A 25,083-nucleotide genomic window follows, 5' to 3' on the forward strand; every position below is an offset into this window, starting at 1 on the left:
AGTTGAAGTTTAGGAGAATAATCAACTGTGATTGGTCAATTTCTTACGACTACGGCCTTACAACCTTATGCTACGGCCATTGTAGACGACGCTTAAGATTGTCTTAAGTCTGGTCCGAGGTTGACTTAAGACCTCATTCAACCAATCAAATGGCTGCGTAGCATTTCAAGCTCGAACTTAAGACGATCTCAAATATAAGATCGGACTATGAATACCGGCCTAATAGTATTATAATTAATAATATATAGAAAGAAAATATAAAATGGCTTGCAACATAGTTGATCTTTCTTCTATAAACTTTCTCCTATGAACTTTTTTGAAAAATATTTAAAAAGAAATATAATTATATTTCAAAACTGGACTTTCTCTTGCAATATCTGTATATCATCTTTCAAATATCTACACTTTTTACAATCTATCACAGGTTTTTGATTTGCGCATGCGTTGTATAGCTATCTTCGGCTGCGTTCCGATGTGGAACGCAGCCTTCATATGAGGTAACAGCTGGTTTGTCGCAGAGAGAGGTTAATAACGTCACCATACAAAGGCAGATCATAAAATAGCCACGATCAAAACTAAAATTTTAATTGAAAAAAGTTACATCCGTAAGAACGAAATTGATGCAGTCGCTGCGTTTGTTATATTCGTGACGATAAACGTCCATGTAATAATTTCCCGACGTGTTTTTATAAAAGTCGCGTGGCTTGTCATTTGACAGGTGCGATCAGCTGTGATTCTGCATTGCAATATTTTATATTTGGATTTCTTAAATTATAATAATATGTGAAAAAATGCCATAGCTAGAAAACCTGATTGCAAATAAATTTGTTTTCTTGGAAAAATTTTATAATAATTATATCTCTATCCTATTTCCTTTGTGAGACATGAGTAAATAAGCAAAGGTGTATAATTTCAATAATTTCAATCATGTATAAAATAAAATGTATGTCCTGATATTTTTAAATTAATTTTATTAACGTTTTTTTGTTTGCCTGATATAAGTGAAAATTAGTGGGTCATTAAACATCAAAATAATATAACAATACTTACATATATTCCTACCTATCTTCATATCTTTAGCCTTTAATAAGTATAATTTGTTTGAGTGCATATATTCTTTTTAATTTTAATTTTTATAAGATGGCATTAACAATGTCAAGTTAATATCTAAATATTAAAATTTTGTGTAATAAATTTAATTTGTGTGTACCCAGATTTATTTTATATAATTTTCAGGCAAGTCTATATGTCTATCAGAATATATAGTATTATTTCAAATTATTGGACTATTTTATTGAATAGAGATGGTATAAGTCAAAATATATTTATTATTATGAAAAGACAGAAGAAAGATTTCTGATACTGCTTTCTGACTTAAAGTACATCTCTCATTCTTTAATGAAAGCAGTTCATGAAAATATGATAGACGTCTTGTACTGCCAAACACAATGTTTAAATTGGAATCTTATATAACGCCAGTAATTCTCAGTTATGTAGAGAAATATGTAAAAAATTTTAAACCAGAACAATCACAGGTAAGCATATAAGAGTTTTTTGTATCTATATTTATTTGTGATAAAGTGTTTTATTTTGTAAAATATTAAATGTTTCTGAATTTTCTAAAAATCTATATTTTATATTTTTCATTTATAATGTCAACAGTTTAGAAGAAAAAGGAATGTAAACATATACAAAATATTTACATCTCCTTTTCTCGCTATAAAATTATATTAGTTGCTCTCGTTCAAAAGTATTTATGATATATGGAATAAGTTAATAATATTTTTTTAAATTTATTATTATGAAATTAGCAATTCTTCATTATTGTAAAAAAAGAAACATCTTTTTCAGGTATCCTTGTGGGGTGGAGATGCATCGTTTCAAAATTTAGATCTACGATTAGAGGTATTGGAGGAACAACTTAATCTTCCATTCGTCTTTGTTAGTGGCCACATACATGAATTGTTGATACATGTTCCTTGGGTAAAAATTACCTCTGAACCAATAGTTGTTACCATTAATACTATAGGTAAATAACAAAATTAACAATTCTGTTTAACATATTCAAAATATTACACTTTGAAGTGAATAATCATGTTATCTGTTTTACAGAATGCATTTTAAAATTGAAAGATGAAAATATCACAGAAGCTAACACAGCAGTATTACAAAAGAAAAGGGAGGTAATGCAGTAAGTATCATTTTTCATAATCTGGTGTTATCATGAAATTTTATTAACTTAATACTCATTTGATTGCTTAGCATCTAAAAATAGTAAAATATATACATATTTTACTATTATAGTACTATTAATAGTAAAATATATATAGATAGATAGATAGATAGATAGATAGATAAAGTGGAGGATTCTTTAAATTTTTATTATAGAGAGGAAGCTCCACCTGGATATATAAAAAGTATAGTCACAAAAGTTATTAATAATATTACTATTCATTGCAACAATCTTATCTTAAAATATGTAGAAGAGGATATTGTGCTTAGTGTAAATGTTAAATTATTAAGTATGCAAACTGTTGATAATGAATGGGAGCCAGCATTCACTGGTAGGTATTTTTATAATAATAACAGAACAAAAATTGTTCTTTGTTATATTAATATAAATTAATTTTTAATATAAATTAAAGATACATTAACATATATAAAACATTAACACTTATAGATGTCAACACTCAGGAAGTGATGCTTAGAAAAATTATTACTATTCAGGATTTGACATTATGCTTAGATAAAATGGATGCATCGGGGAAGATAGAGATATATCAGGTATTTATTTTGAGATATATTTTGCATATTTTTTTAAATATGTAGGAAAAATATATTGTAAAACAATTTATAAAGAAGCTAATTTGGATAATAAATTAACATAGGATCCCGTTTTATATCGATGCTCAATGACAATCCGCATGATTATAAACTACCACAGCAATACTTCGAAGAGGGCATCCATCACGAGACTTGATCTTCATTGCGAAAAAATGGAGTTTAGTATGACTGAACAACAAGTACCGATGCTCCTAAGACTGGCGACCTTAATAATGGCATTACAAACGAAACAATTTCCACTAAACAAGGAAAAATCTTCTATTGCTGTGGATGAGAGAGAGGATGTTATACAAGGTTCGATATTACGTTTATATTTTATTGTCATTGTTTGAAATATCTTTTTTCATGTTATATATATACATATACATACATATATATATATATATATATATATATATATATATATATATATATACAAGTATAATATTAATAATTTTCAGATGATACAAATCAGATAGTGGGAACTTCGACAGATGCGGTTGGATGGGGTGGATGGGCTTGGGATATGGTATCATCTGTTTTGCCTGTTGATTGGGACAATAATTGGTCTGCTGAACAGCAAATGGCATATTCTGGTCATATCATACATTTGGGTGTTTATATAGATGATGCTACTTTAACGTTTAAGGTAATGAACATAATTTATCCTTCAGAAAAAACATTTCCGTTGCCTACAATATTAGAAATAAATGATTATATCTCAATCATTTTTACAGACTGTCGAAAGCGTCAAAGAACAGTTATTTTACAAATCCCGAAAAATTAGATATAAATCATTTTTATCACTTCAATTAAACGGAGTTGTGATGGATACTTTAATTCAAGGAATCGCGATGACAACGTTTCAAGTAGGAGTGGCATGCATACAGCTCTATCCACGAGGAACGTGCAGTTGCGGGCATGTAGAAGTTGTTGATGGTGTACAGGTAAAGCAATTAATTATTTTAGTCAGATGTACAAAAATAAATAGAGTGTCTGAGAGGTAAATTATTATTATAGCCGCCTCTTTACGTAATAGCTGGGAATTTGAATATTGATTATCTAAAAGATTCGTTGTTTGACGAAGAAGCTGTAGAAAACAAAGGAAAGAAGAGAGATTACAAGCAAGGAATAGATTACCATATGACGATAGCTTCGGGTAAAATATCATCTAAAGGCATACATATAACATTTTATATGTAAATTTTATATGTAAATATAATAATGGAAATTTATTTTTTTCAGTCGAAAAATTATTAGAAAGATGTCCAGCGTTCGTGATGGATTATGCTTACTTCGTGGAATTGCCTGATGACATAACGCCTGAAAGGCTGCTCGAATTTGGATCAAATTTTGAATACAGGTATTTAAATGATTTCAATAGCGTATGTGTATATAAAACATGATTAAGAATTTCAATAAACAATTCGTCTTTTGTAGCAATTTTCAAGAACGCAGGATAATAAGATATCTATCTGGAAATCTGACAATCAGATTATGCTCTGGAATTTTTCATCGTATTGATACTATCAAACAAGCTGCTGCAAAATACGACTATAATCCCTACATTGTAACAAAACCAGGTGAATATCTGTTATACAATGCGATAAATTTTAGTTTAATTAACAATCTTATACCAAATAAGAAAATTATAATAGAAGTTATATATAAATATCGATTTTAGATCCCCCCATTGATGAATTACCTCCAGTTACATTGGAAGAATATGAAGCACTCAGAGAAAATGTATCAATGATGGAAACAAAATTAATATTAAAAACAGCATCCCTGCAATTACAATTGGCAGATCATTGCGTCATGGGAGTGCCGCGGCAACGTAAAATTGTCGAAACTCGGGTAATGTACAAATAGTTGTGTTAAATCTATAAATTATGAATTATGAATATAACTTATCTTTCTTTCCAGACCATTCCATTATCTCCAGCTCTTACGGATGATCCTTTTGTAAGCATTGAATGCGATGAAGCAATTGCCACTATAATTCAGCCTATGTATCCGTTTAGACTCGTGGCTTGTGCGTCAAAATTGACGGATTTACAACCGGAAATGTTTAGCCAATGCCACGCGATTACTAATATACAAGTGAGCAAAGTGTTTATGCATAATCATTATGAACACATCTTTCACAGACCTAATATTAGAACACTAATATAGATAACTGGAGCGAAAAGTCAACTCCACCTGACAAAAAATTGCGATACTTCAATAGTGATGCCTTACTCGGTGGAAGCTTCTTCAAAAATATTATTATATCCTCAATATTGGCGAGATATAGATATGGTTCAAAAATCATACTCTTTTCAATCAGATAGTATAACTATCACAGGAACTAAGGCAAAATTAATGGCTGCTATATCTATAGCAACTTCTATTTTTAGCTCTGCAGATACAAATCCACTTATCTGTTCTACTCTTTTTAATGACGCCTGTCAAGAAAAATGTATGTAAATAATATTAATCTTTGAATGTGTTTTAATGTTGTATTTTTCTTGTAAATATAATTACACATGTTTTGTTTGTAGCACCAGTGTACTTAGAGTTATACCTAGAAAATATAATGTGCAAAAATGTATCTTCTTCAGTTATGATATCAAACGAAATGAATGTAAACTCTATAAAAATATTTGCCCTCAATGATTTGCAACAAGCTTTTATTCTTTCGGGTCCAGAAAATTGTGACGACAAGTTTGTATATACATATATTATACATCAGTGACATGTATACATAAAAGCAATCTCAACTAATTAAACCTTTATATTTTTAGTGACACAGGAAATGTACCACTTTTGTCTAGCGTAATACAATTTCCTAAGAATGTCGAACTACATACACACCCATCACTTGTTTCATTTAAAATTGCCGAAATCAGAGCTTCGTTGGATCCACTTTTCTTTGAATGGCTAAAATATCGTGCCACTTATCATAAATCCGGAAGCATACACGTGTTACATTCAGATAGCCAACAATTGATCACCGAAGGTACATCATCCGACACGGGTACTCGAAAGAAAACATTTCCGAGCCTGTACGAAAGTGTGCATAGTTCATCAGACAAAGAGAAAAAAAGATCAGCTGTGACAGAAAAGTCGAAAACATTGCGATATGATGAAACGCAAAAAAAAACTGAATCTAAAGTAGAAGAGGAACAACAGGTATTAAAAAATTATATTAATATTGCAAATATATATAATATATCACATAGTGATTATATTAATTGATTATTGTGCATTACTTATAAAAAGAATGACTTTTAATGTAATAATTGCATTAATTATTAAAGATAGAATAAAATTATTTATGACAGAATTTTCAGAAGTCGGGAATATTGGTTAAATTAGCAGAGTCATATTCGTGGTGGTGCAGTCTTGTGTTAAATGGTCACATAGGACATATTATTATTTACATTCCATCTAATACAATGAGTGGCATTGGCGCTTATGGTAAATATTTAATAATATTTTACTATTTTATTTTTATAATTATTAAATAAAAAGTAATTTATAACAAAAAGATGAGAATTAAATCTCAGACTCATTCATGAAACCGTCTTATTGATTTTCATTTTTTTGATAAATATTGTTGCATTTTTATATATAGTTTATATTAAAACAATTAATAAAATATATGTTACATAAGGCATAGAACAAGCCAAAGACAGAGCCTTAATAGAGAATCAAGATTTACAAATGATGATAATAAAACTACCAAGTCTTCTTATACACTCGTCTAATTTGAATGCCGAATCATTGAACCCATATCTGCAAAATCTCCCTATTAAATTACCAGAATCTATATGGACATGTCGTAAGTCTAATCATAATTAATAAAAAATATTTTATACACACCCACACACATACACACATATATATATGATAAAATATATATGTTATTATTACTAAAATATATATGTTATTAATACATGTTATTATTATTGCTGTTACTATTTTAGGAATGCAAAGCTTTCCATGGACATTAAGTCTTGTAGACTTTCATTGTTACACATTGGAACAGAAGACACAAAAGAATTTTATAAAGAAAGTTACATTAAATGCTACAATAGCTCTTACAACTAAAACAGCTGCAATTCAATCAAATACACTTACTGCTTTAAGCATTTGTGTACATATTGATAATTCTCCTATTCTTATTTCACTTTCAGAAGAACAGGTATTAATTATAAGTCTTTTATTTAAATAATACTGATATAATATAAAAATATAAATTTTGAAATGTATTTTTCAGGTTGTTTTTATGAGCAATATAGTCTTAAATATCATAAAAATATTACAAACTCTATGTGGCCCTCGAGAAAATAGCACAATTGTACGACAGATGAGCAATGAAATGCAGATTGTTCTCCCTGCCATACCTCAAACTCCGTCCACTCCAACACAAATAATGTATCAAGAAGATACGACTAATTCAACCGTATCTACATCGAAAGACGATCTAGGATATGGTGAGTTGCAAATATACATGTTTATTCTTGCGAAAAATTTTAATTATTTGTAACTTATGTTTTAATTATTGATTTGCAATTTTTATAGAAAAAGATGGTTTAGTTATAACAGCATGGATTCAATGGACCATAACAAAGGTAGCAATTAAATTATACATTTTGGAACAAGAAGATGGATCATCTTTAAAATTGATGTTAGAACTAGAGGATATTATAACATCTTTAGACTTGCAATCGGTCTATATGCAATTAAAAAATAAAATAACAACGGCTACAATATTACATTATGTTAGGTGAATTAATATTTTTATAAAATATTTATACACACACACATATATATTAGTCTATATACATATATTATTATACACATATATATTAGTCTTCTTAGCAAAAATAAATTCTTTTTTATTACACAATGCTTTTTTCATTTGTATTTATGTTGTAATTCAATAGAGGTCCACATGCATTAAATTGGGATGTTGGCGAATATGCTGGACTAATACTCTGTGGAAAAGAAGATAATTTAGAAAAAGGTGATGATTCAGGTTTTCTAAGTTTCACACTTACTCGTGCAAAATCAGGAAATGTGTATACACGTTGGGGTACTCACAAACGTTACAAGTTACAAAAGGTAGGACAAAAAGTAAGTTATTGATAATATCTCCCTTAAGGAAAAATTCTATTAATCATATTTATATATGAATTAATAATAATTCTCTGATACTCTCTTTTGAATATTTAGAAAGAAATGCTACTTGATTCAGCATTATCCATGAACGGCTACATTTCTGAAATATTCATCAAAATGCAAATGGTCGATATAATCTTACCACTTAGTGTAATTAGCAAATATATTCAATTAGTGAAACCTTTTGCACGTCTCGGTTCGTCTATTGAAAGAAGTGCGGAAATTACTCGTGGTAAAAGCACATCAACGTCATTCACTAATATAATCACTCTAAATAATGAATTGTTACCATTGATACATTTGGAGTTCAAAGGTTTTCGACTTATGATGCCAGCTTTAAATCATGCAAATAAATTGCAACACGATTTATTGATGCTCCAGGTTTTACAAAACGTTTTACTTTTGAAAAAAACTTTTTCCATTTCTCTAATATAATATTTAAATTGATTTATATATCGGGATTTTTTTATAGTTGGACGGAATTCGTATCACGCCGGATGCGGAAAATCCAATTTGCAGAACTCCATTGCGAACTGACATATATCAGTTGGCTGCTCAAGCAAATATATTAAATGTACCAGGTTCGGCCGTGGAAGATCGTCAGTATCAAATCAATGTTAAAGGCGTGTGCGCATATACTACCACATGGAGGAATTATCAGCTAAGCATTAATAAGGTTTACTATTAAACAGAGATATAGATATACATATTTTTTTATACTTTATCCGAAACTTAAAAAGATTTTTTGAAATATTAACATATACAGATTGATAATTATATAATCTTTGCACATTATATATTTTCAGAGGATGTCTCAATCATACCTGTATACAATGAATGAGAATCCTGCATTGGAATGGAATAAGCTTGGGAATGGTAGTAGTCTCGATCCGTATTTCTCTACATCTCCTGTATTAACAAAGTAATGTAATTAAAGCGCACACGTAAAAATCTATTATATTTAGCTAATTAGATTCTCTAAGTTTAATGTTTCATTTTAGATTTGATCTCTGTTTAATCATTGCACCAGCTGTCACATTTAAAGGAGACACGATAGTCTGTGGAAGCGCCATAGAAGTGAATTGCATTACAGACATAGAATGGACAATAAATTTCGATCAAATTAAATTAATATCGACGCTCAATAATGAATTTATAACGCTATTGTCTAGAAGTTTTGAGAAGGTGGAAAATCAAAATAATTTTAATAATACAATTCAAAAATTTTCGAACTCTCAAAATACAAAACCTGCCAGTTGGTTGAAACAGACATCAGATGATTCAGATATCGATTTTACAAAAGATAGTGGTGTTGATTTTGAGATGTCCAGTGTACATTCGACAGTAATTGTAAGATATCGGTACATTTTGCAGAAGTAACGATTTATTAATTTGTTTTAAAAATATTAAATTTTATTAGGGAAGGCCTGCTATTCCTGAAACTATGATACTTCCACCGTTTGAATTTTTAGTGAATTGTGGGAAGATAACACTTATCTTATACGAAGTTCAGAATACATCCTTTGATTTAGAGGGTGATATAGTGAGTAATAATTATAATTTGTTTGATTACATTTTAATTATTGTTAAAATATTAATTATTTTTTAGGATATGCACAAAACTAATTGCGAAGATGATAACGATAATGTAAAACAGCCATTATTTTATCTAATGATTAATCAACCGAATATTTACTTTTTTCAACAACATTTATCTAAAAAAATTCAGGTATGCATTTTTTATAATTTAGTTTCAAAAAATACAAATTAATATATCATTTAATACGTAATTATTATATACGTCTCTTGTTTCAACTAATATTGACCGATTTATAGATATCCTGTTTTGATATAACAACAGCGCTTGGCAATGCCCAAAATTTGAACACGATACCGACTGAAAAAGATTTCAAAATTTTTATGATAGAAACGAAACACGGAGATTTACATCCAGACACGGGTATCCCGCCTTCTTTTGCTACAATAAAATCTGAGATGATTCTAGGCAAAAATCGACAATTTTTTATCGAAATGGGACGGCCGACAAAAATACATCTTTCTTTATTTCGGTTCAATCAGCTTTATAATATACGAAATAAGGTATTTCATAAAAAAGAAAAATGTTTAACATGTATATATATATATGCGTTTTAACTACAACTTTATTTTACGTATATTTCAGGTACTATCATGTTTTATGAACGACAATGTTACGCAAATGCCGGCAAAGGATACTGCAGACTCTCAAAATTTAGCAGCACCGATAAAATCGAGAAAACTCAATGTACCTGATCTACATTTAAGTACAAAACAAATCGTATTATCTTTAAAGACTGATACTGGAGCAGAAATCATTATCAGTCTAGCATCATTAAATGGGAATCTGTCGACACTTGTGAGACCAGACAGGATATATTCAAGCTTATCTATAGATTCTTTTATTATATCTGCGATCTTAAATGGAAATATTAAAGTGTTATTAAATCCATGGTGTTGCAATATAACGACCTGCTTACTTTGGGAATCTTCATACAGCAGCGAAGTTATTCCGCAGATACAGATACAGGCAGACAGTGAAAGCTTATATCTCGATTTTGGACCTGATCAGATTAAAATTATAAAAATGGTCATGCGAGATTGTCAATTGCTCTTAAGCGAATTTTCCTCGCTCTCTACGAGCGAGAATAAAAATGAGAAACAAATTATACTATCGACCGAACAACATTACAAGGATGATTTAAAGGCTGGTGCATTCCAGTTTGTCGATGGCACTGCGGACGAGTTACCTTTCCCGTATCAAGTTAGTTAACGCGAATTTTTACTAAATTAAGTAAAAATAAAAAAATGAACTGAGCTTGATTTATTGATGGATTCTCTTGCAGGTGGTATTTTTTGCTTATCCTCAGCAAGCGATGGCTTGGAGATACCCGCAACCGCGCACATTAACGAGAATACATATATCTCCTGTTCCATTCGAAGTAAGTACTGAAACAATTCGTTACGTTGAAACTAAAATAATCAATGTATCGCTTTGAAAACAAAAGGATTCGTTACAGACAGTGGACGCCGATGGCAATTATATCGACAGAATTTCTTGCATTCTCGAATATTGGAGCGACAGTCACATGTCGTATCAACGTTACGCGGATTTTTACTTATCGGAAACGGATTCCTATCGACTGGATTTGCCAGAGAAGGCACCGGCACGTGCGGTGGCCTGTGTATGGCGTGTGGTCATTTCGTCCAGCAACAAACGGTCGCTCTCGAAAAGCATCGTTTCCGCACGTGTTCTTGCAGCCTGTTTACGCATCGATTCCTACTTTAATCCTCTATTAATACCAAACGTGCAAATTGCCTTAAATATCGGCGTGCTTCACGTGTCTCTGTACAATCATATCGATACTACTGTGTATAATAATTTGCCGCCACCCTTGGATATGTATACGTTGAATGGGAGGATCCCCGAGATACAATGTTTCATGTCCATAGAACAAAAAGGAGCTGTTTTAGTACTCAACAAATGGATGGACAACTCCACGCTGCTCGATATCAGCGGTATCTTGAGTGCGCACGTGTTAGATTACAGTCATTTGACTATGCAAGAGGTGTTGGATTCCCTGGAAGGAAGATTACAGTTGTCATTATCGGATAAGATCGATGCGTCGTTAACAAGCAACCCGTTTACATTAAAATTAGGTCCGGCGATCACTCACACTCTTGCGGTCTCCATCCGTCTATGGTTAGCGTCTTTCGATGAAGAGGAAAAAAGTGTGATTGTCCTGACGCGCTATGTAATTGCCAATGATAGCAATATACCTATCCGTTTTGGTCAAAGTGGCACTGGCGACAGTATACTTCTTGAGAGCAGGCAGTGTAATTTTTATTCGTGGCGACAGATTGGCAATCAGATGATACGTATATCGATCGAGGAGAACGCCTGGGTGTGGAGCCGACCTTTTCCCGTCAATAAGAACGGAATCCATGTAATAGAATTCAATAATTCGATGATCGGTGGCACGGTGGTTTTTGTAAATGTTACGTCGCTTTCCGCTACGCAGAAGCTCGTAACGTTCTCGGGGCAGCTCGTAATTTCCAATCAATTGATGGATAATTTCGAGATGAGATTGGTAAAGTACGAGACAGACGTCGGCTCTAAGGTAACGGTCTCGAAGGAGGTATATCCCATACCGGGTAAGAGCTTTCCGTCATCTATTATGCTCGAAAATAACAGAAAAATGGCTATGCGGTTACGTTTCACCAACTTAACGCACTTATCTTGGACCGGCGACATTCCTCTGCAACCAAACGTCAAATGGGGCCAACCATGGCTTGTAAAAGTACCACTCCAAGAACGCGGTCAATTTTTTAGTATTTGGGTGCGGATTGTAACGCAAATGATACAGGATAAAGTAAAGATCCTTGCGGTACTAAGTCCACTTTACATGATCAGATCACACTTACCGGTGCCGGTTAAAGTTCAAATGGAAACTCCATCCTTGAAGATGTCGTTGAGCACCATGGTGAATGGTCGCGGCGAATGTCAGCAACTGTATTGCCCTGGTACATTCGAGCATTTTCATCAACTGACGTTTCAATTGGAATCTGGTGTCTCCGCGTCGAATCCTTACGTGCCGCTCTCGTACAGTTCAGTGGATCAGCGAAAATTCTTCAGAAGACCCGATGTCGAGGACATCGACAAAATTCTGCAAGATCTCAAAGACCGAAAGGACGACGCAAAATGGCCTTTTCAAGGAGACGATACAGGAGAGGAATGGATATCTGCAGAGCAGCCGCAGACGCACGTGCAGGTGAAGTACCAAGACGCGGGACTGGTCTCTAGTACCTTGTTGTTGGAATTGCAGCCTTGGTGCTTCATAATGAATTCGCTGGGCTGTCATATCTCGCTGGTGTCGGAAGATACAGAGTTGTGCCAGATCCCTCACTACGGCATAGTCACGCCGCCCAAGTTGGAGGGTACTTTTTACGTGGGCGTCGGAATCGGCGATACTTATTACACGTCGCAGACATTGCAGTTGGCGCGACCCGACTGGAGTCAGAGCTTCTACATGCCACGAATCAACGGCATCGTACCGGTGGACGGGAACATCAAGACGTTCGTAGACTGCGGCACGAGCGTATCTATTTTGAGCATCGGCTCTTCTATGCACGAAGACATGCGTCTGGTGCGAATTGCGAGCAGCCACGTGATCGCTAATTTGACGTCTCAGGAATTGTGCGTGGCCACGCTCGCGGTACACGAAGAAGCAAGAGATCTGCAGCTACCGCATGATCTCACCCCTTGCAGCCTGAACGTCTCGCCGTCCGAGGATCAAAGGCAGGGTATACCAATCGTACAATGGTACACATTATACACAGAAAGCAATGTCGAGCCCCTTGTATTGTACATATCGCTCAGTCTCGGTCATAGATGGTCTTGTCCGATCAGAGTGGACCAAGCGATGAGCCGCAAATCTGTTGCAATTCCGAATGGTTCTTCGACTATGCCGGTTATCGTGACAACGCAAGAAGACAAAGGTACCACATTCGTCGTGATACACAGTGACGATCATCCACAATTGTTGATCGAAAACGCTTGCGGCTTCAAGATCCTGCTGGGACAAGCCAATGAAAAAGGAAGCGAGATATTACCAGACAGCGTTCATTTTACATGGATGTGTGAAGTCGATAGCGGAGCAACATCCCACTATTCCCTTCCCTGCGTCAGTAACAGACTACCCGACACCATCGTTCCAAGTGCGTCGAACGTGCTGTTATTTTCCACCGTGCAAAACTATCAGGTGACAGAAAAGGCAAGTCTAAAATGGTCAAGAGGCGTGAATCTATCCGTATTGTCGTCTACACCGATGGACCAATATCTACGGTTGCCCTCGTACGGCGACGTAAAGCTCATAATGCAGAATCGCTGTTACACTATTCACATCAGCATCGTGCCTATCTCCCAGATCGAAATATCCGCTCAAGACATTAGAAGTAGATTACTGCGGAAGAAGTACACGGCAAAGGATCACGATATAATCGCACCGATCTCGTCAAAAAGATCAGAAGAGGATAAACTATTGCAATATGTACAAAGTTCGAGTAGCTCAACGTCGTTGACGAGCTTCTTCTCGGCTCAAGAAGACATCTTGCCGATGGAATCGATGGTTGTTTCGTCGTCGTCGAAGCAGTTGATTCCAAAAGTGGCGGAGGAAACTCCCACTGATGAAAGTCAATTGAGATCCTCCAGTGATGCCTCTTCGACGAATCCTAGAGAAGGCTCTATAACAGTTTACCTGCGCGCCTGTACCATCGCCATTCTTCACGACATCAATGAAAATGCGCAGAGAATCGAAGTCGCAAGTTTGTCCATGACGGATTTGGTCGTCACCGTAAATTCAAAGGCCAGATTTATCAATCTACATTGCTACATAGGCGACTTGCAATTGGATAATCAATTATTCGATCAGGGAGGTTTCGACTTCCCTGTAGTATTGATAAACCAGAATCCATTGCCCACCAGGGGGATGACGTTTTACAGCAATAATTGTTTAATGACGAATATGGAAAAAATCAAACAAGATTCTTTAATAGCTGTCGAGTATATCTGGGAGGTAAACGGAAGTATGATAGGTACGTATCTTATGAGAAGATGTGCCTATCGAGAAAAGAAATATATAATATAATAAATAATGTTTTAAGCAAATAAATGTTTAGTTTACATGGATAATGTGATACACATTTCTGTTGCAGCTTCAAAGGAATATCGCATGAGAATCGCGCCCATTAGTGCATATATCGAGGACACGTACATAACGCAATTGTTGGATTACGCAACTTCAATGATACCCCCGCGTTTGGTATTAAATGACAGTCCCAAGAGGATGCAAACGATAGCTATTTCGAACGCAGTCTACATACCGGATTATATCATGATTGACTCAAAAATCTTGAGCAAGCCATTGAGATTGCAAAACTTTGTAATAGAACCGCTATCTATTTTGTTGAGCGTTCACACGTCTGTACGATTGTACGTTGCTCTGGATCATTCCCCGTTGTACTTCGGTATCTTCGAGAGAAAGAATCTGCTAACTACCCCTTACAGACTTGGCAATGCGCTTACCATGCATTACTTATCCGGAGCTATATTTGGAGCAGGTCGGTAATACATATGTGCAAAATATATTTATCTTTTTGCTATAAAATAATGAGGTAAAGAACGAAATTGTTTGGTTCGTCAGGTTGGGTGGTCGGATCATTAGAAATACTCGGATCACCAGGAGGTTTGGCGCAAGCGCTCGGATCCGGACTCAGAGACTTCGTTTCACTGCCGTTTCAAGGACTGCTGCAGGGCCCGTGGGGCTTCATCGTTGGAATTACACACGGATCAGCCAGTCTGATGAAGCACGTTACAGCAGGTATAGAAATTATTATTTTCTTCCTTCATTATTCTAAGAGTATTTAAAGATAGATATAATTAATTGTCTTGTTTCCTCTCTCGTAGGTACCGTGAATTCCGTAACAAAACTAGCATCTAGCGTTGCGCGGAATTTGGATCGTTTAACGTTAGACGAGGAACATCTTCAGCGACAGGAAGAATCGCGCAGAATGCGTCCTCAAGGCATGGCGCAAGGACTTTACCAGGGCTTAACTGGTCTCGGAATGAGTTTACTCGGTAGTCATTCCTTCGTTTTTAATTATTTTTCTCGTATGTAGATGATCGCTAATTATTGATTATTGACTAGCGGCCGTGGCTGGCTTGGCGCATCATCCTCTGCAGCAAGTGTGGTCAGGCGAGGCGACGACCAAGAGTTTAGTCACTGGAGTCGGACTCGGTTTAGTCGGCGTCGTGACTAAACCATTGAGCGGTGCCGCGGAATTAGTCGCTCTTACGGGTCAAGGATTATTGCAGGGAGCTGGATGGAATTCCTTGCCTACGGTAAAATTCAAATAATAAAAACCTGATTTTTTTTGCAATCTATTATCATCATCTAATTGTCCTTATTTTTCAACAGCCGCGTCAGAGACCAATCGTTCAATACACTACTGGCAATAATAGCACGTCTGTTCGATACACCTGGCGTTTGTCACCTTTGCTTGATCACAGTCATGATAGTATTCTTCACGTGACTAGCGCAGATTATGTCATTCATCAGGGCAGTAATCGGGCAGTGACGCTTGTCCTCACGCGACAAGCTCTATTACTTGTTAACATGGCAGAGGACAGCGTAGAGCGAATATTCTCGTTGAAAGAATTGACGAGCGTTGATCATATCACAGAATCGACCATGTTGTGCTTGTATTGTCCACCGGTCACGACACAATCAAGCAGGCCTTTATCACCAGCCGAACACGAGGTAAAATAAGCTCGATTTTATGAACTTATACATCAAACTTATCATGCGACGTATTTAATGTATCATTCTAATGTACCTTTTAAGATGAATCAAGAAATGAGAGCGCGAGTTGAAGAATACGTGCGGACAAGCAGCACCGGTTTGGCCAGTGTATCAACTAATAGCGACAGACAGTCCGATACCTTCGAGAAAACGTCCCCACATCCAGAACATACACTTACGTTTTACGTTTGTCCAGATACCCGTAATTATTTACTATCATTGTTTAACATTGCTAAACGACAAAACCAGGATTCTGGTTTCGCTGTTTTATAATGAAATAAACTTCCAAACATTTATTAACTATAATGAGAGACTGAAAGAGAATATTCCAAATAATTCTGTATGTCGAATCAAATGCATTTAAAATATTTTCTTTGGGTATTGAAACATCTATATTGGTATACTTTTGAAAAAATTTTATTATATTTCGAGAAGTTAATTAAACAAGTGGAAACGGTATTATAAGAGAAAAATTTTCAAGTAAACAATTAATATTCCAAAATCATTGTATTTGAACCATATTTTTAATTTTTATTACAATATATTGCATAATTGACGCTTTATATATCGTTTTGCAAAAGAAACATTAAAAGACATTTGTTACAAATTTATAGCATAAATTTATTATAAATCTATACAAACTATATAATTCTGTAAAATAATTACAATAACGTGTTACTTATTGCTTCATACAGAAACGTACAAATTGAAGGAAAACACATGTATAACATGTATAAATATTATTTATAAGTTATAATATATAATATGTATGAGATAAAGTAAAGAAACAAGTTTTTATAAACATTATTTACATATATAATTGTCAACTTTATATGAATGTGAATTATATTATACGTGCCAAAATGTGAGCAATCTTAATATTAGAATTGTCATGAATGATGTAATATTGATCTCTAATGATTCAGTGTATTACAATAATATATTTTGCATACTGTCCTTACATAGATTTGGCAAATAAATGTGAAAAAGCTCGAGTTATGTCAGTAAGAACTAAAATATTCTCTTATTGATAATATATTTTATAATCTTATTGCTATCTATTTAAAATACTGTTATGGATTCGTTCAATATCGCTCAATTTGTAAAAAAGTCCACAAGATTTACACTGACTATTCTCAATAGATAATAATACTTTTCTACATATCACATGTTTACAGGGAAGCTTATAAAGAATACTATTATTACAACATTTACACTCACTAGATATATTATGTAATTCCACTTTTTCTGGTGCACTGAAGCGTTTAATGTTTAACAATAGACTCTTTACATTGCCATCTAAGGAACTGTCGACATCAGCTATCAGATTTTCTGATTTATTATCTCTAATATGATTATGAGTATTATTATAAACTAATTTAGAGGAATTTGAAATTTTTGTCACTTGTTCTGATCTCTCTCTTGCATTGGCAGTGGATTGTTTGGAACACATGACAACTGTTGGCAATTTATGGCAATATCTCTTTGTCTGTTGTAAATAATCATCCATCGTTTGCTTGCATGCTTCTAATTTAGCATCTTCGACAGTTCTCTTTAATAAATTTTTATTTAACACACACTTTGGTACTTCAATTATCCTTCTATCTCCTGCTATAGCTGAATTTGAAGCATGACCTAAGACTCTTGGTATACCCTTTATTTCATTCAAATTGCTATTGTCCAACAAAAATTTATCAATCCTCGACTTTAATGCAGTTGCCATAATTGGTTTACGTTGTTCATTAAATACAATGCCAGTGAATGGATCCGATAATGGTCTACCCCAGATTGCTTCATTTCGTCCATATTTTTCTAATGTAGCCTGATCTATTACATTGCCACTAGGTAATGTAATCGGCTGAGTCATTAACTCCAATGTAATGGGATCTATGAAACTCTCAGGAATTTCGAGCTTTGTCTTATCCTCTTGTCTAAATATATAATATGAAAAATATTTTTAGCTTGCAACAATGATATATGTAATATATTATAAATATATACAAACCTGTTGTCAGTAGTCTTTGCAGAGGTAATCTCTGTTTTATATTCGATTATAGGCAATGGCGATACAGCTTCATGTTTGGACCATAAAGTATATACATTTGCGACAATGTCTTTTCCACAACGAGGCGATACTGTTCCCCAAACTTCAATCTTTCCTAATGCTGGTACTGACTTTTCCGTTTTACATATTGTTATTCGTAAAACATGAGCATATGTAGTTAAGTGTCCTATCCAGACTTTAATATAACGTTTTAAAAAATTTGCTGGTGCAGGGATTTTTTCAGGATCAATGTCACTCGGATAAAACAACAATCCAGCATCGTAGGGACTCAGAAATCCACTGGACAATAAAGTATAAGGGGTATTGCAATCATTGGTATTTTTACAATAAAGTTGAAAGCCTGATGATTTCTGTGATCCCACAGATGGCCAAATCAATATATGATTTATCCTGATGTTGCAAAGAAATGTAATGTCTATGTGAACTGGTGGTTTAATGCAGGAATATGCCAGAAATCCTTTGCAAGAATCATTTATCAAATTCGTCACCTCGTATCCTTCTGTGCTGATGGTACTGCATTTGATCTCTGGACGTAAGCGAGGATCACAAAAATTCAAAAGCATTTTTTTTTTATTCGCAGACCATCAATAACACATACAGTAATAAAACGCACGTCAGTTATGTGGATATCCGGGCATGTCTCCGGCTCGAAAATATCTAACAACGAAAATGAATGTTAGAAAGCGATTGTAAATTGTAAGCGATGAGATAGAAAACAAATCTCTTCAAGATGTCCAACAGAGGTCTCCACAATCTCACTTACATATATATATATGAATGAATGTATGAATGATTACATTCGCCAGTTCCACTCATATGAATGAATGTATGAATGATATATACCAGCCTATGGCTACGGGGAGACGCTAGGGATGCTTTGAAGCGTTTAATTGACCAATCAGGACAAAAGGAATAAAGATTTCTTTAACCTGATTGGTTAATCAAACGCTTCAAAGCATCCTCAACGTCTTCTCGACCGCAGTTGATGATACATATTAAAAATTTAATTATTAATACATGTATAGAATTTGTCAAATTAATCACTGATTCTTCTGAAGTTTTTATAATTAAGACTCGAAAAATATAGATGTTGCAAAATATTTTAAGTCTCTTCCTTTATATAAAATATAAAGAATTCATATGTTCCATTCTAATATAGCTAACATTATTTATATATTTTTATTATAATTTTCATACCAGCATAATACTTTTGTGCTTAATACTTTATATAATACAATGTACTAAATTATAAAATTTAATATACAATAATTACAAAATAGTATTACTATTAATAAATAGGTTGTATGTATATTAATAAATAGAAAACGTAATTAAAATCGACCACACTGGCAATTTTTATTGATGGTAAAGAATCACAACGTTTCGACCATAGGTTTTGGTCCTTTTCGAGTGAACTACAAAAAACATATTATTTCCAATATTACAAATTACATTGATTTTGAAAAGAAAGAGCAACAAGTTATTTACATACGGTAATTTAATTAAGTATTATATCGTGAAAAATAAGGAAATCACTTCGTCAAGATTATCATGTCAACCTCTCCAAACACACAGAGAAAGACTAGACAACCTTTATTATTCTATCATAAATATTGTTTAAATTTTCAGTGTCCTTTTGTAAGTTAATCGTGTTGTCAAACTTTTTTATGAAAAACATTTCGGCAATTTCTCTCTTTCTCACGTGTTTCTCATTATGTAAAATAACGGGTAACGACCAGTCGAAGTCATGATTAGATTCAACTTTATGTTTGCTAATAACAGAAAAATTACTTTCGTGTAATTTTATGTTGTTGCGATGTTCTTTTACCCGAGTGCCAACATGTCTTTTTGTTTGGCCGATATATGACATATTACAATTTTTGCAATCTAATTTGTAAACGACTTCAGTCCTGTTATTGGTAGGCAACCTATCTTTACCGCGTTTAATCAATGTGTTTAGTTTTTAGGTACATTGTAAACAACATTAAGACCTACATTTTTAAAAACGCGACTAATTTCACCACTCAAACCCTCCACAAACGGCAAGGAAATGTACGAAGGTGTAACTGCATTGTCACATTCATTGTCAATATTAACGTTATCACGATGTTTTAAAATATACATATAATCTTTTTTGCACGTAACGGTTAATAATTTGCGTTGGAAAACAATTGTTAGAAAGAATCTGTTTAACGATATCAATATTCTTGGAATGAAATCGAACGTCGGCTAACAAAATGGCACGGTCAACGAGATTGTAAATAGTGTTCATTTTATATTTAAACGGATGCTTAGAATAAAAATTAGTATATCTGTTGGAACAGGTGGGTTTCCTGTACCAATCAGTCAAAAGGCGACCCTCCGATCTGATGACAATCGTGTCGAGAAAACTGATACACGAATCATACTCAGTTTCATGTGTAAATTGCAGACGTTGATGATAATTATTAAAGGTCGTTTTTATCTCTTCAACTTTTGAGCGTGGAACAATGGTAAAAATGTCATCCACATACCTATAATACATCGCAACATTAAAACCTTCTTTTCAAAATCAATGTAATTTGTAATATTGGAAATACATCGCAACATTAAAACCTTTCTTTTCAAAATCAATGTAATTTGTAATATTGGAAATAATATGTTTTTTGTAGTTCACTCGAAAAGGACCAAAACCTATGGTCGAAATGTTGTGATTCTTTACCATCAATAAAAATTGCCAGTGTGGTCGATTTTAATTACGTTTTTTATTTTATTTACTGGCGAACTTCAAGAATTTATTGTTGTATTAATAAATAGGTTGTCTTTTAGTTTCTAATCATTTCCAATCACTATGCATTTCTATCCAATATATTCTCTTCTTCGAGTTCTTGGATTATTATGGTTTATTGTATTCCTTTGTGTTAACATCATAAAGATTACCATCACTTGTCATGCTTATTCCTTCCTATGGAGTCCATCGGAATACTTTCTATGGACATTTGTTTTCAGGTATAGATATTCAAATCACTGTAGTTGCCTTTTTCTATTTTCTCGATTATTGTCCCTTTTTCTTTCATTTTATTTAAAAATATTAATATAATTAATATAACAAATATTTATACAGGGTGTCCCGAAACTAACGCTTGATATTTTAAAGACAGATTCTCTGGCCAATTTAAAAACGATTTTTCCTCAGCGAAAATGTCGCGGCACTAATAGTTTTCGAGTTATAAAGGATTGAAAATAAAGGGTTTTTCGCAAACTAAGGCTTATGGGAATAAAATATTAATAAAGTCACATTCTTTAGTTAATTTTAGGTAGAGTTTACTTTAATAGAATTTTAATTTAAGGCTTAGTTAGAAAGATACATGATGACAAAAATTGGGAATATGCAAAAAATAATGATCTCCCTCGACATTTTCGCTGAGGAAAAATCGTTTTTAAATTGGCCAGAGAATCTGCCTTTAAAATATCAAGCGTTAGTTTCGGGACATCCTGTATAATCTTAGTATCTCTCTTCCCCTTCGACCTGTCCGGCATGGGTGATCCTATCAGTAACTACGGTCGATATTCATAATTCACTTTTATATTTAAGATCATAATTAAAATTATCTTAAATATAAAAAAAGTCTATATGAATATCGGCGTATGTTACCGCCGGCATAGCTCTCAGATTCATTAGAATACTCAGACCTCCTCACCCGGCAAATGCCTTCGTTAAGGTGGAGATATCATCGAGGAGGAAAAATTTTTTATTTTCTTTCAATACAGAATTTAATACAAAAGTTAATGTAAACTATAATATAATTTGAAATGTAATACAAAATAATTTATAACATGGAATAATTTATTACACGAAAATGTCCAAAATATATGTATAATATTTTATAATATAAAATTTACTAAAAATTTTTGCATAGTCCAGACAAGATTAGCGATGATTAATCCCTAAGATTATTAGAATTTTAATATATTTTCCTTAGCATTAAAGGAATATTAAAAAAATTTTAATGATCACCTAATAGCCCTAACAATCCTTTCTTTTTTTTTTTTTTTTTACGTGGGGAAAATGCTTCTTATGCACACCCCAGCAGAACCTATTTAACGGTCCCGCCGGGATAGTGTTGGGCTCTCACATACATAAAATTTCGTATTACATAAAAGTACATAAATTTCGTATTACATAAGTACATAAAATATCGCAAAAAAATTCGTATTACTATAAAAACTATTGAGTGTTAACAATTTAATTTTCATCCTTATATAAATAAAATACCTATAAAAAAAAACACTCAAAAAATATTGACCCCTTAAAAATTGTTAATATTAATATAATTATTGAAATATTTATTAATCTGTTTTCCCTAATATTATTTAAACCTACATTTCCTGATTCTTTAAAAGATACATAATATATTAATCACCTAAATTAATCACATAATAGCCCTAACAATCCTCTACTTCTTGAAAGGAAAATTAAAAAATCTTAATGATCACCTAATAGCCCTAACAATCCTATTTCTCGATTAAATGAAATTATTCGAGGAAAGCCTATCTCTAATCACGTATATTTTAATTATGTGCCCTAATTACATTTTCTAACCGCGTGCCCTAACCGCGTGAATAAATGTCCGACATTACGTACTATTGTACGTAAAGCTTTTCTTCAGGCCAGTTGAACTTACTTTTCGTTGATCCTGGCCACTTTCTCGCTCGATCTCTAATCAGAGATCGAAAAAGGAGATAAACACTCCTTCTTTTGCCGATTAATTACCAGCAAATAAACGTAAATATTTCACGCTCATCGTAACGATCGCTCAATTTTACGATCGTTTGTTAAATATTTGAATATAATTTTATTTTAACTCAAATAAAGCCAAATTACTACAAATTTCTGTATATTATATCTTATATATTTTCTATTTTATATATTTTATATATATTTTATTTCTATACTATATTATATTTTATTTCTATACTATATTACTATATTACTATATTCTATACTATATTACTATATTTTATTTCTATACTATATTATATTTTCTAATAAAATATAAAATTCATGTGTGTGTATAACTTTTATCATATTACAAATTATTTAATTAATTAATCATTTGGCTTTATATTAAGTTAAAGTAAGTTTAAAAACATCTACAAACAAATTCTACGATGGATGAGCTATAAGAAATTAGAATAAAATAAGTGCGCGTTATAAAAATAAAGTAGCATCAAAAATTGTTAAAATTGATAAAATTATTAATGCGTACTCTTTATTTAATAAATTAGACAAAATCTTTATAAAAAAATTTTCTTGATTCTCTTTTTTTAATTAATACTTCAATATATTTTCGCAATAGATGCAAAGCATTTCGAAAGAATTTCTTAAAAGTTATTTAATTTAATCTATCCTAACTCATCCATTTTAAGGTAACGGATTTACTACAATCTACAATCTACAATGTACAATCTACATCTACATCTACATCTACAATCTCTACGAATTCGTTACCTTAAAGTTAAATAAAAGTTTTTCTCACTCACCGGCACTGATGCGCAACAGCGGAGTTATCGAAGCTACGCTGTCTGTAACATACAAATATAAGATTCATTTATAATAATATTCACAAAATGCAATCAATATTTCAAAAAATTTTTATCGTTCGGAATTTTATATCCGATGTGTAAAATAATAAGCAGAGATGAACACGTGTGGAAAAATTTTATAAATTTTTGAAACTGTTTTCTAAATAGTTTTCTAAAGTTTTATATGACTTTTATAAAAATCTTTTTCTCTAATTTTCTCTTTAATTCATTTAAATAATAAGACCGAATTATTATGCGTACAATTTATACCAATTGATATACAAATAATAAATATTCACCATCAGGTTGCTCCGCCGATGCAAGATGCCTCTCCCAGGCCTCCTCCTCCTCTCATGTTGTTGACGCGCGATACTTTTAACGGCACTCCCGCACTCACGAGCGATATTTTTATATCGCTATTTCCGCTATTTTACGCGCGATACTAAACGGCACTCCCGCACTAATCCGGTACGATTAAAAATTTGGTCGCGCGATGTATATATTTAATATATATATACTTTGTACGACACTCCCGGTTTCGATACGAGCGAAAATCCCATTTTATTTCATGAGAATCAACTTCGAGCCAACAGGTCGGGAATGCAACGATACAACGAGCAAAGACTAGGCCCGAACCGGAAAGAAGACGAAACGATTGACGGAAATAGAGGAAAATAAAATTCACCAACTCTTTTTCGCGCATAATTATCCTATCTCGTATCGAACCTGGAACCGCTAAGCACGATTTCAGGTGCTCCGCCCGGACATATTATGCCTCCCGCGGTTGCTATATGCTACACCATATAGCTGGTAGACGGCAAAAGAAGAGGATACCCACATTTTTTAAATGTTAACATTCAGCAATTTAGAAAATGGGGAGGCAACCCCTTTTACCGAGCGAAAATCGTGCCTAAGGAAATCCACTCGACGGAGTCTCGACAGGGTTAACACACGCAGTGCGTGTGACTGTAGACGAGCAAAGAGAAAGGACCCATTAACGATCATTCCGAGCAATCGATCGAGTTCTAACTAATTCGGGCCGAATCACTTGACGAAGCACGAAGC

At 33.3% G+C, this 25,083-nt stretch overlaps 2 protein-coding genes across 5 annotated transcripts; one reads left to right on the forward strand and one right to left on the reverse strand.

Annotated features, from left to right (window-relative positions):
- Positions 1-480: 480 nt before the first annotated feature.
- On the forward strand, positions 481-17,998 carry Vps13b (vacuolar protein sorting 13B). 4 transcript variants are annotated; one of them, XM_083102685.1, is made up of 39 exons: positions 481-718; positions 1,237-1,535; positions 1,852-2,029; positions 2,113-2,191; positions 2,389-2,564; positions 2,681-2,784; positions 2,889-3,138; positions 3,285-3,472; positions 3,561-3,770; positions 3,844-3,982; positions 4,069-4,186; positions 4,264-4,406; positions 4,508-4,680; positions 4,750-4,926; positions 4,999-5,284; positions 5,367-5,529; positions 5,610-5,997; positions 6,150-6,285; positions 6,482-6,649; positions 6,795-7,012; positions 7,088-7,304; positions 7,393-7,597; positions 7,758-7,947; positions 8,047-8,373; positions 8,465-8,668; positions 8,799-8,914; positions 8,994-9,342; positions 9,413-9,535; positions 9,602-9,721; positions 9,829-10,092; positions 10,175-10,792; positions 10,875-10,970; positions 11,049-14,622; positions 14,743-15,147; positions 15,231-15,407; positions 15,494-15,664; positions 15,735-15,928; positions 16,005-16,346; positions 16,431-17,998. In XM_083102685.1, the coding sequence occupies exons 2-39, from the start codon at positions 1,449-1,451 to the stop codon at positions 16,659-16,661; spliced, it is 11,304 nt and encodes a 3,767-aa protein (XP_082958811.1). In that variant the 5' UTR covers positions 481-718; positions 1,237-1,448; the 3' UTR covers positions 16,662-17,998. The 4 variants fall into 4 exon arrangements, with proteins under 4 accessions (XP_082958811.1, XP_082958820.1, XP_082958830.1 ...); XM_083102694.1 differs by having other exon boundaries at positions 6,159-6,285; XM_083102704.1 differs by having other exon boundaries at positions 7,758-7,935; positions 16,431-17,997.
- Positions 17,003-19,186, reverse strand: LOC145973386 (RING finger protein 37). Its single transcript, XM_083102725.1, has 2 exons — positions 18,394-19,186; positions 17,003-18,319 (listed from the first exon to the last, which is right to left on the reverse strand). Exons 1-2 carry the CDS (start codon positions 19,014-19,016, stop codon positions 17,443-17,445), a joined length of 1,500 nt encoding a protein of 499 aa, XP_082958851.1. The 5' UTR covers positions 19,017-19,186; the 3' UTR covers positions 17,003-17,442.
- Positions 19,187-25,083: the final 5,897 nt, after the last annotated feature.

Source organism: Camponotus vicinus, unplaced genomic scaffold (assembly GCF_025532165.1).
Source record: "Camponotus vicinus isolate PSW18456_S1 unplaced genomic scaffold, iyCamVici1.0 SCAF_1, whole genome shotgun sequence".
Classification (NCBI taxonomy): domain Eukaryota; kingdom Metazoa; phylum Arthropoda; class Insecta; order Hymenoptera; family Formicidae; genus Camponotus; species Camponotus vicinus.